Consider the following 12,916-nt stretch of genomic DNA (forward strand, 5'->3'; position numbering starts at 1 on the left):
ACCACATTGGAACCGTAGATAATTAGATATGGCCTATGCCCAATGTTTTAACTGCCTTAAGGAAGGATCCAGCATGCAAGGAATCTTTACCAGTATTAGCCAACTCCATTTATCACAACCGCTTCTATAAAAAAAATCAACATCAACCTCTTGGCAGACCATCTATTTGCATCACTTACAAACAACTATCACGACTTAACTACCAAATACCTTTCCGCCAGAAACGCTAAGATTCACTATGTAAAAGACAAATAAGAATATTTCTATTAAAACAACACTGCCTAGGAGTCTATTATCTCCAAACAGCCGCAAAAGGTTAATATATCAATGTAGTTCACCTATACCCATTAACAAGCTTTTTTTTGCATTAGCAAGTTATGTATGAGTGAAATGGCACTCGGAAAAATATACTTGGACAAATTAGGAAGAACACAAAGGAAAAACGCATGATATTAATGTTCGAAAGACATCAATAAAGTCAGTGAACTAAGCACATGTAAAAAACACCAGTGTTACTTAACACCACTCACAACAACAAATGTCACAGTAACATATCTCCCCAACAACATAAAAATATGCAACCAATCTTACTATTACACGCAAACAAAAGAAATTATATATTCCATATAAAACCCACTCTATAAAATTTTATATTTTATGCTCCAACTATTAGAAATTCAATTTGTGTATTCAAACAATATAAACATTGTTCGCCTTGCCTTGAAATATTTTACTCACCTCGCGTATGTACATAAAATAGCAAATCCCTCATAAACAAAATAAACATCCAATTGATAAATGCAAATCTGATCCTCAAAATCGTTGAGACTTCCATAATAACGGCTCCACAACTCTGACAAATAGCTACAACATCAGACAGTCTCTATTCAGGGGCAGCTATAACAGTTTTTCCATCAGAATTCATTAAGAGATTTTTATAATGTAGTTAGTCAAAAATATTTCTTACCATTGTAATATAAAAACCTCTGGACATTCAATCAATATACAATTTTTAACTTACCAGACGTCCACCCATAAATTAACAACATCAATAATTATATTTTTCTTACAAATTTGTTTAATAAAAAATTGCTTACAAATATCAGACATTCTACTACACAATTAACAAATATGCATAGTCGGTTTGTGTTAACAGTGGGACCACTGATACAATTTGTGAAGATTATTTGTGTTCTTTTGTTGTCGATGTTTTTTGTCAGGTTAAAGTTAATTTGTTTTTTCCTCCTTTTTTGGTTTTCATTTGGTTTTTAAAGCGAGCTTTGTAGTTTTTTTGTGGAGAGTGTTCTCTATTGAAATAGTTTCTACATGTTTGTAGAACTTTCTTGGAATTTGACATATTTTGTTTAATAAAACCATAATATGAATTATAGATTCATTTAAGAAAATATATACGAAGCCGGAATACCACTTAGGCATGGGCAAATTATCCGGATCCGAATATCCGAACCGGTATTTACCCGAAAAACCGGGTCTCGGATCGGGTTCGGTTCTAGAAAAATACCCGATCAGATGAGAGTTTCAAAGTGGTCGGGTAGTGGTCGGGTAGCGGTTCGGATACGGGTTAAATCCGAGATCAATTCGGGTAACCGAGTAGACCCGAGTAAGGTTTGGTTAATGTAACCACTAACCCTATTCACTAGCCCTAGATAATGCAAATAACCACGCCTCCCTCCACGCCTAATGCAATTTGCGATTTCCAAAATCAAAACTTCTCTTGATTATCGTATAAGGCGTTTCTTCTTCCGAACCTTTGCGATTTCTGAAACCCTACTGTTGCTCCCTTCATATGCGTATAAAAGGAGATGAATATCCGATACCAATCTCAAATTCATTCTCTCTCGTTTGCTTCTGATTCATCGAGAAACATATCTCAAGTAAGAATCTATTTTTTTTTTTGTCTTTGATCATTGTTTCAGTATTTGGTTATAGTCTTGTGATCGATTTAGTCTAGGACTCTAGTTAATTGATTTGCATGCATGAGTTTGTCGATTTTGTCTATTTGTCTTCTCGGATTTGTTTAGTTAAGGTTTGTAATATTTGTGAGTTTTGATTGTAATTGTTATGATATGGTCTGACATTGAATTTGATTTTTTTTCTTCTTGTAGAACTAGAATTGCTGAATTGAGATTGAAATCGATTTGTATTTATATGTTATGTTATGGTCTGACGTTGAATTTGATTTTTTTTTTCTTGTAGAACTAGAATTGTTGAATTGAGATTGAAATCGATTTGTTTTATAGAGTTGAGATTGAAATCATTTATTTTTAAAACGTTATTTATCTTCTTATTGATATGTGCTTGTAATCTTGTCTTCTCTTATTGATGTTCTTTACTCTTTTTTTATTTTATAGATGGATTCTTCACCATTACCGGAGAACATTGACTGACTCTGAGTCAGAGAATGGAGTTGAAGAAACTCAAGAGGAGATAGCACGCCGTGATAGGACAGGCAAGAGGAAGGTTTGTTCAAGAGGTAGCTCTCGTCCAGCTGCAAAGAAGAAGTCAAACACAAGATCAGACGTCTGGGAACACTACACAAGAACAGAGGAAGACCGTGACAGGTGCAGATGCAACCATTGTCAACGTAACTTCGGTTGTGCGTCTTCAAAAGGAACTTCCAACCTTAGGAAGCATCTACTCTCGTGCAAGTCTGGCGTGGAAACAGAGCCAAGCTCTTGGTTCAACTGTGATTACCAATGATGGAGGTCTGACTAATGCAAAAACTTCTGAAGCTGTGTTTAGAGAGGCGAGTAATGACCTGGTAGTGCTGGGTCAATTGCCACTTTCTTTCACTGAAAGTGTTGCTTGGAGACACTTCTGCGACCGGGCTGGTCTCTACAAACCTCATTCCAGAAGGACTGCAACCAAGGACATTGTCCAAATGTATGTGAGAAAGAAGAAGGCTCTGAAGAACTGGTTTAAAGTCAGTAAGCAGAGAGTTTCACTTACCACAGACATTTGGACAACAAATCCTACAGGAGCGAGCTACATGGTGGTTACTGCTCATTTTGTCGATGACAGTTGGCAGCTAAGGAAGCTTATAATCGGGTTTAAGCATGTGTGTGATCACAAAGGCCAGATGATTGCTGATGTTCTTTTAGAGTGTTTGGCTAAATGGGATATAGAGAAGGTGTTCACCATCACGGTTGACAATGCAACAACTAACACATCTGCTCTTCAAAAGTTTCACAGGGAGTTCATCTTGCTTGGCGATGATTTATTGGTGTTGGATGGAAACTTCATGCATATGCGGTGTGCAGCTCACATTATCAACCTGGTTGTGAAAGATGGTTTGCAGGATGTTGATGGGAACGTGGAACCAATACGTAATGCTGTCCAGTATGTGAGGTCTTCTACTCAGAGACAGAAGTCATTTGAGCTTAGAATAGAGACGGAAAAGATGAGTAGAGGCAGTTTACCTTTGGACGTCAAAACAAGGTGGAATTCTACTTATCTCATGCTTCAGAGAGCTATCAAGTTCAAGGTGGCTTTTGATAAAATGGAAAAATAAGACAGGCTCTACAATGACTTTTTTAGCGAAGTTGAGAATGGGAACAAAATGATTGGAGCGCCTGCTAGTATTGGAATGCAATGGAGAGGTTAGTGAAGTTTCTTATCATTTTCTACAACTCTACATTAGTTGTCTCAGCTTCTACATCCGTCTGTGCTCATAAGTGTTATGGTGAGATAGTCACTATAGAGAGGAATCTGGCACGGCTGAGTCAGAGTTTAGATAAGGAGTTGAAAAGCAAGGCTGATGGCATGAAGGGAAAGTTTGATAAGTATTGGGGTGGCATGAAAAATATCAACAAGATGCTTATTGTTGCTACTATCTTTGATCCCACTAAGAAAATGCAGTTTGCGAAGCTGTGTTTTGAGAAGCTCTACGGCAAAGAAGCACCTGAGGCTAAGGCGATGTATCAGTCAGTTTACACTGTCTTGACTGATATGTTCAAAGAGTACAGTCTTCGTTTGAGGAGAGAGTCAACTGGTGGACCATCATCACAGTCTACTCAAACCTCGTCATCAAATGGAGTTGATCAAGATCAGGAGTAAGTGTTACGAGAAGATATTGAAGAAGCAATGGATTTGGTTGATGATCTCGATTATGAAAAGATGGATTTTGCTTATACTGCAATGGTTGCTGAGACAGGAGTTGAAGAAGCAATGGATGAGTTAGAGCTATACTTGAAAGAGAAGGTGGAGAATCCCAAAAACTTTCTTGGAACCGAGTATGATGTATTGTCTTGGTGGAGGCTTAACTGTCAGAAGTATCCGATCTTAGTAGAGATGGCCAAAGATGTATTTGCAATGCAAGTTTCCTCTGTTGCATCTGAGAGTACTTTCAGCACCAATGGTCGACTTATTGATCCATTTAGGAGTTGCTTGACACACTACATGATTGAGGTCTTGATGTGCACAGAGCAATGGATGAAGGATGATATCAATCTAAGTGAGAAACGTGTGACTAATGCTCAAATGCTAGCTGAGGTTGAGCTCCATGACAAGCTAGAGAGAGGTACATTCTCTTCTTCTTTTTTATTGCTTCATGTTTTTATTTTACACTCTCAACCTGTCCTAGAAGAATGTATTCAAGTCGAGGAAGATGGAGATCAAGGGGAAGAAGAAGGTGGTCCGAAAACTGAAGTTATGTTGATGTTGCTTGATGTGTCTTTCTTTAAAGTTTGAACTTGATGTGTTTCTTGTTCTTTGGATGTTATGTTTTTTTTCTTGGATGCTATGTTTTTTCACTTTGGAGTTGATGTTATGCTATGTTCTTTTTTGACTTTGGAGTTTAAACCTTGGTTTGGTTATATTAAAATGTTTATGTTATGTTTTTTTTTTCATTTTGGAGTTTAAAATTTGGTTTGGTTATATTCAGTTTCAAATGCTTATGTTATATATTGTTTTATTGTAACTTTATGTCCTTCTCAGATTTTTCGATATGTTCGGTTCTTTTACAAAATTTTCGGTTCTATTGGATAAAATAGTTTGTTCATACACTAAGAACCGAACTGATTTCGTGATTTTTTGGTTACTTTGGATATAACCGGATCCGACATGTACCGAACCGTAACCGAACCGTAACCGTACCGGATTTTAAAATTATCCGATCGGTACCATTATCTCTAGAACCAAAATAACCGAAATCCAAAAGATCTGACTCGGACTCAGAGCCGAACCGGTAATCCGAATGTGCAGGCCTAATACCACTAGTAAAATATATTTTTGCAATTTTGAACCATCGAAGTCATTTACTATTTTGTATGGCGAGGCTATCTCTACGTGGCGCAATGTCTACCGGGAAATCTGAATCGACGACTTGACTAAGGATTCACATGACTCGTAACTCCTCCTTGGCACCGTTACTAATCTAACATCTCTCTCTCTCTCTCTGGAACTCTCATCACCTTATCATCTCCCGTAACAAAACCAAAATGTTCCTCTTAAAGGTATGTACTTTATTTCCTTGGATTCACTTATCTCTGTTTGTCCGTTTCTTGTCTAGTGTAGGACTAAATTGTAGCACTTCTGTCTGATTATGATCTATAGACATGGAGATCAACCGCTTTCGGGATTTATGGCTATATGAATTTCACCAAGAATGGTTTCCTGTAAGTCCAAGAATTTGTCTATTTAACCTAACTGGAGAAAACCATTTTGAATTTCATGTGATTTTGTTTTATGGCAGAGACCATTCAAAGAAGTTCAAACCTGAAGATATGCAGATACAAATCCAAGGAAAGAACTGTGTGGTCACTGGAGCTAACTCTGGTATTGGTTACGCCGCTGCTGAAGGTCTTGCTTCACGGTAAAGCTTTCTCAGTAATTGAAAATGATTTTTGTCACATTAATGTATATAATAAAGTCTTTCTCTTTTTCTTTTTATAATAGTGGAGCAACTGTTTACATGGTGTGTCGGAACAAGGAAAGAGGAGAAGAGGCTCTTTCTAAGATTCAAAACTCTACAGGAAACCAGAATGTCTACCTTGAAGTATGTTCTGAATACTCTGTTCTATGCATACTGGAAGATAACAACTCATTTTAGCTTTGCTTCTTTTTTCTTGTTAGGTTTGTGATTTGTCTTCTGTTAATGATATAAAGTCATTTGCTTCGAGTTTTGCTTCCAAGGATGTTCCGGTTCATGTGCTGGTAATGTGCCTCTCTTTTCTCTTTATTTTTTTTTTAACTGCTGCTTAGAATGAATATTTAGCTAGAGTTTGCTTAATTCATTTTGGTTCTTAGGTTAATAACGCCGGTTTGCTTGAGAACAAACGAACGACTACACCTGAAGGGTTGGTCTCTATTATCTTTTCTTGAGCATTCCACAGCTTCATTTTTCCCCTTGTTTTATATTCCATATTTGGTCTTCTGTTTGTATCAGATTCGAGTTGAACTTCGCGGTGAATGTACTTGGGACATACACAATGACAGAACTGATGCTTCCACTGTTGGAGAAAGCGTCGCCTGACTCCAAAGTCATCACGGTCTCCTCTGGTGGAATGTACACGTCGCCACTTACAACAGATCTTCAGGTAACCAATCTGACATCCACAACACATTTTGTCTAACAACTGTTTCCATCACTCAACTCTCTCTCTCTCTCTGCGTATGTTTTTTTTCTGCAGTTTAGTGGTGAAAAGTTCGATGGAGTGTTACAATATGCACGGAATAAAAGAATCCAGGTTGGTAAAATCAGAATCCACGTATTAGTGAAAATCTATCGTTTTTTTTTTTGGTCTGGTTTTCTAAGATTGTGGATGTGGAAATGATTTATAGGTGGCTCTGACAGAAAAATGGGCTGAGAAGTACAAGAACAAAGGCATAGGTTTCTACTCAATGCACCCTGGCTGGGCTGAGACGCCTGGTGTCGCCAGGAGTTTGCCCAGTTTCAAAGAATCGTAAGGAAAAAAAATCTCTTAACAAATATTATTTATTTGATATAAAGCAGAACATCTAAGTTTAATAAATATTTTTGAATCAGGTTCTCTGGTAAGCTTAGAACGAGCGAAGAAGGAGCAGACACAGTCGTTTGGCTAGCACTTCAGCCTAAAGAGAAGCTGGTCTCTGGTGCATTCTATTTCGATAGAGCAGAAGCACCAAAACATCTGACGCTTGCAGGTACAAGCAAGTCTCATGACCTTATAGACTCTGTCATTGACACAGTGCATTCCATGGCAGCTCTTGATCCTTAAAATCTATATCTTCTACATGGTTTTTTTTCTCGAGAATAATTTGTGATCGATCTCTGGTAAATATCACAATGGAATAAGATTCAAATATTAAACTTTTCTATTCTTTCCTTGGAAAGTATTATTGTGCTAGATGATTACATAGTATCAGATGAACATAAAAAATACACGTGGTTTTTAACATTGGCATAGTAGCCATGTTATGGTTCCCATCATGATTTTTTTTTGTGTGTAATATTTTACTTATGAGATGAGTTGAAAGGTAAAAGCTGGTGTTTTCGAAGCCAATACTGTTTGAATCTCTGCTTCGAATACTCGAGATAATTGAAGTCAATCTTGTTCACATAGCCCTGCGCATGTACACAATATCATAAGCTTCTGAAATGCTTTGTAGTTTATCCAAAGAGAGAGTGAGAGAATTAGCTTACAGAGATGATTCCCCATAAACCCCAGAAGAGATGGCTCGCCAATGTATACTTCTCGACATCATCCAAAAGCTGTTCTATGTCTTCCTCTCTTGGTTCTTCACCTGTTTTAAAACCAAGTCTTGAGTCATAGGAAGTAACTTTCTTACTAAATTTTTAAAACTAACGGAATAGGCTTTTTAACCTGAAGAGGCAAGGTAGTTGCAGATGAATCTCCTCCTTTCTTCTTCTCCTGCAACTCCAAACCATGAATTCAAAAAGCCTACATCTAGATTATGGAATTACAAAAGATTCGTTAATTGATCACTGTACCTGGATATAAAGTGTAGTCCAAGATATGAGGAGTGTCAGAATGGTAATTTGCTACCATCTCACAGAAGTGATTTGCTATGTCATAAGCAACTGGATTGTAACTTGCATACTCATAATCCTGTCCAAAACCCCCCCATTGATTAGACATAGAAACTAAACGATTCATCTTCATCAATGCATGATGACAATGTTTAGCCTTTGAGTTAATGGTAAGGTTTTTTTTTTGTACCATGCTAGAAAAGAAAATGAAAGTGTTTAAAAGAAAAATGTGTATGTAAGAGTTTACAATGATAGTGATGGCATTGGTGTCTTCATCAATCATGATGTTACCATACTGCAAATCATTGTGAGAAAAACCTATTTCTTGTTGGTGGTACTCATTGTTCACTTCTTGTTCTAGCAAGTTGATTTCATCTTCAATATTGTCTAGACCAAACTCTTCTGAATGTGCAGCTGAACACAGATTCTTGGCTTGTCCTACCCAAGTCCTGTTATGTTTCCAATGAAAATTACTTTTGTGTGATCTAAACATTTATTGGGAAAAAGGACTAATACGAACTGAAGTTTCTTACCTCATCCTGTCCCAGATGTGAACAGTTTGATCTCCAGGAATGTTTATGCTGTGAAATTTTCTTAGCTTAGTTGCCACTAAAGCTGATATGTTGGGATCACGAAGATCGCTTGCTGATAGGGTCTGATCCAAAGTTACAGATGCATGAGTTAGTATCTTAACATTTTTATAGTGGGAAGATCAACAAAGAATTTTGGTTATGCATCTAATGGAAACACTGTGGACAACTTTTAACTCAATCGGTATAAAGCTAAACAGGCCATTACTAATTTACTCGGTTGGATTTTACTACAGTTTAAAACGCAGATTAATATGTAAAACCAATTATAAGAGCGGATAAGGTTTGCTACTTTGCTCAATCTAGTTAACCTGGACCAGAATCAAAGAAAGTATAGACCGATAAGAATAGAGAAATGGGAAACAAGTTACCCGGGCATGGATAAACTCCTCGACTCTGCCGCCGGCGAAGCGGCCAAGTAGTCTTGGACCCTGGCCATGTCGAGCCACGAACTCAAAAGTCCGAATCTCGTCGTCTCTGTTAAAGAAAAGCTCAACGCCTTCACCATAGACACGAACAAGAAGTTTCCTACATCGAAGATTCGTTTCTTTTCTAGGCCAACTCACCATGAACACTTCGTTAGTCATCGCTCCTTTCATCGGCTTCACTTCAAGACTCTCAAGATCCTCAATTACGTCTCCCCATTTTGTCGAAAGTGTTTGCAGAATCTTCCTTAGCTCGTCTGGTGATGAGCTTGGGATCAATCCAAAGATTCCTATTGCCATCTGGAACTTCAAATAAAATAAGTCAGGATTAAGAAGTAAGCTATTTAGTATCAACGGACTGACAAATCAAGAAGTCTGTTTAACTAAATGATCAAAACTTGGGATGAAAAAGAAGCTTACCAAGAGAGTTGCAAGGAATCTTGAAACCAGAGAAAGACTTCGAAATAGAGAGAGTGAAAAAAAAAAGATATTGTTGGAGAGAAGTCTTGGTGTGAAGGAAAGACAAATTGCATGGTGAATGAGAGAGGTGTAGAAAGGGGGTATTTATGGACTTTTGTCTTGACGTTAGAAAGGAAAGATCTATCTCTTTGTCTTGGTGGGTTTGTCTTGAGAAGATCAAGACAAAACCAAAAGAAAAATAAATACTCTCTATTTTATAAAAATATATGCTTTAGAAAATATTGATTTAAAATACATTTTTATATTTTCAAAGTACACTTTATTAACTTATAATGATTAATTGTAAATTTTAAAATATTAATTACATTTCTTAAAAAAAAATTCACGATTTTTTCTTAAATTTATTAGTTTAAAATTATAGAAAATAAATAATCATAAAAACTATACATTTATAACTAAAATTTAATATATTTTATTAATATGTGTCAAAATCATAAAATATGTATTATTTTAAAACAAATGGAGTATTATTTTATGAAATTGTAAGTATTAAATAATGGCATGAAAATCAAGAAAGAAGTCAAGTTCATTGGTTAAATTAAGAGGAAAGATAAACTTGGACCCATGATTTTGATTCATTTAAAAATTAAGAGGAAAGACAACCTTGGACCCATGATTTTGAATCATCACAGTTACATAGTGAGAAGATGATAAGAACAAAATTTATTATGCATTATTTATCCGGAAAATGGCATTCACATTATAGACATTAGTCACATCGTTGTAGAAGTTGGGCCGAGATAAACCATATAATATATTATGTTACCATGATTAGAGAATGACATTTCCAAAGAGTACTCTAAAGAACTTTAGAAGGTTTCGCAAATACTTTCAGAAACAGTCAATTCCTCAATTTAATTTGTAACAAAATTTTCCAAAAAGATAATACTATTAAGAGGTTGGTCATTTTTTTAAATAGGAGTCATACATTCATAATTTTTCTGCCAATGTCATTGTAATTTAACAATATTAACTAGATTCTGACCCGCCCTCCGAGAGGGCGGGTTTATTTTTTGTTTTACATATTTTTTTGTAGAAATGTAATTTTTATATTTATGTCTTTTTTTGTAACTATATTTGTGGTTTTTTATAAACATATTTGTGCTTTTCTTTGTAATCATAGTTGTGTGAATTTTTTTTTAAATTATTACTAAAAATTTTGATAATTGTATTGAATTAGTGATGTTACATAACTATACACGTGTGTCGTAGCTATTTCACACATTAATTTTTTACTTTACTTGTAAATAAATAGATATTATTTTTTTAAAAAATAACAAATTATAGTACAATTTTTTTATTAATAAAATAGTAATTAAATAAATGAAAATTATATGTTTTTCATTGAAGTTTCATGATTTGATTTCATATATAAACATAATAACATTATTATTACACATAATCGTACACATAATATTACATCAAACAAAAAATATTACACATTATAATATGTCATGCAATTTAAAATGGATATTATAAATCAAGGCCCGTGACCCAAATTTGTCTTACTATTATAAAAAACATATAATTTCGATTTGAAATGCAACAAACACGTATGTTATTTAAACTGCATGGTCCTAAATTGTCTTTAAATACATGTTATAAATCAAGGCTCATGCCGATTATTAGGCAATTTAAGGGGTGGTTACATCGATTTATTATATTTCGATGCAGTTATACTAAAGCGTATGTATCACTGAAATTTTAAGTTGGACATAACCTTTATTAACTGGTCATGTTGTTGTTTTAGTATAATAGATTTTTATAAATACATATATAATGGTTTGTAAAGGCATAATATTTTGTGTTGTCTAATGTCAAATAACTTTATATACATGATCTTGATATTAAAGAAAAAGAAAAACTTATTATTTTTTTTTTTCTGAAAAACTTATATACATGATTTCATGATGCTAAAACATATAGTACAAACCTGTTTTCTCGTATATCTATTTTATTAAAAAAATTAAATGCAAACTCTTAGCAGTAGAAGCATTTAGACATTTTAACGAAGCTCCTATATCATCAAATACATCTTGAAAGATTAAAGCCCAAATCTAATTTGTCATCTAATAACAAAAACAAAACCTTTTTTTGTGCAAAAACAAAAAAAAAGACGTGCAAGCGGTGCCCTTCTTCTCACGAACCGTCGCAGCACCACCACCGGACTTCAGCAAAGCAATCCTGCAATCCTGCAATGAAACCTCCCGACTTTCAATAGATAATATCTATGAGGGCAATGAATAGAAAAAGTGAAATTGTGGTTCAACTCAATATTTGTTATAAAGAAAAAAACAGTTTTGCACGCAGGTTATGGAGATATCTGAAATTGAGGCTGTTTTTCATAATATGGGTTTAATAGGATGAGTTGAGGAGAAATCAATCACGATCCTTTGATATAAGAAAAAAGACAAATACATAAACCCAACTGTTTTTAATTAAGAGAAACGTAACTGCTTGTAGTTAGATAGAAGATCGTGGTTTATATTAAATAGATTATATATAATCTATATAATTATATAAAAGTTGAAATTTTTATTTTAATAAAATTCAATGGACACTACTTTTATCAATTGGTCACACTGCTGTTTTAATAGAATAGATATCATGATCTTTCCAAACAGTTTTGCTAGTTTATTTTAGGTTTAAAACTTTAAAACCTCCATTTTGACCAAAACAAAATTTGACCCAAAAAAAACTTTAAATCCTCCATAATACTATAATTCAAGGTTCGATAAACTATTTTGGACAGTGAGACAAAAGAAGGTAACGACTGCATCGGACCTTTTGCTGCTGATTTTCAGACAGATAAGCTTCCTTACTTGTGTCGCAGTTAAAGCGTCTAGTAAACTGCAGAACTCAACTTGTATTCCACTTCCTTAGTAAACAGATCAACATACGACACGTTTTAATATAGAGTTTCTTTAATACAACCACTCGTTTGAACAGGATAACGTTGAGAGTTTTTACATTTCCGTCCTACTCACCTAGACTTCTATATATTTTTCCGTTTATATTTATTTTGATGGAAAAAACGCGGTGCCATATATATACACGAGAAAGGAAACATAATAAATCTAGTTTCCAAATGCGATGGTTGTTGACAGAAAGAAAAAAAACCGTGATCATATAAGATTGTATTTTAAGAGTGATGCTCAGTGGAAATACTCTCTCCGTTTTGTATTAATTGTCGTTTTAAAATTGAAATTTTATTTCATTTCAATAGTCATTTTCTACTTTCATTGCATTTTTATTAACTTTTCCAATTTTACCCTTATTCTCCTATTTCATTAGTTAAAATAATCAAATTAATTAATATACTAATTATGGTAAAATAATAAATTTAATATTTTAAATCTGTATGAAAAACCTTAACTATATATAAACTGAAAATATATAAAAATTAGATTACCAATGCATCTTGTTTTGTA

General features: G+C 34.5%; 2 protein-coding genes across 3 annotated transcripts; one reads left to right on the top strand and one right to left on the bottom strand.

The window, feature by feature from the left end:
• Positions 1-5,260: 5,260 nt before the first annotated feature.
• LOC106360959 (dehydrogenase/reductase SDR family member 12-like) lies at positions 5,261-7,324 on the top strand. Its single transcript, XM_013800644.3, has 10 exons — positions 5,261-5,474; positions 5,575-5,636; positions 5,714-5,833; positions 5,917-6,016; positions 6,094-6,174; positions 6,268-6,317; positions 6,407-6,557; positions 6,651-6,707; positions 6,802-6,923; positions 7,007-7,324. The coding sequence occupies exons 1-10, from the start codon at positions 5,460-5,462 to the stop codon at positions 7,215-7,217; spliced, it is 969 nt and encodes a 322-aa protein (XP_013656098.2). The 5' UTR covers positions 5,261-5,459; the 3' UTR covers positions 7,218-7,324.
• Positions 7,292-9,664, bottom strand: LOC106358615 (probable choline kinase 3). Of its 2 annotated transcripts, none has more exons than XM_048740884.1 (8): positions 9,426-9,664; positions 8,952-9,305; positions 8,524-8,645; positions 8,238-8,439; positions 7,952-8,069; positions 7,824-7,871; positions 7,643-7,743; positions 7,292-7,564 (listed from the first exon to the last, which is right to left on the bottom strand). In XM_048740884.1, exons 2-8 carry the CDS (start codon positions 9,303-9,305, stop codon positions 7,454-7,456), a joined length of 1,056 nt encoding a protein of 351 aa, XP_048596841.1. In that variant the 5' UTR covers positions 9,426-9,664; the 3' UTR covers positions 7,292-7,453. The 2 variants fall into 2 exon arrangements, with proteins under 2 accessions (XP_048596841.1, XP_048596840.1); XM_048740883.1 differs by having other exon boundaries at positions 8,952-9,311; positions 9,426-9,642.
• Positions 9,665-12,916: the final 3,252 nt, after the last annotated feature.

The sequence above is a fragment of the Brassica napus genome, chromosome A9 (genome assembly GCF_020379485.1).
Source record: "Brassica napus cultivar Da-Ae chromosome A9, Da-Ae, whole genome shotgun sequence".
NCBI lineage: Eukaryota > Viridiplantae > Streptophyta > Magnoliopsida > Brassicales > Brassicaceae > Brassica > Brassica napus.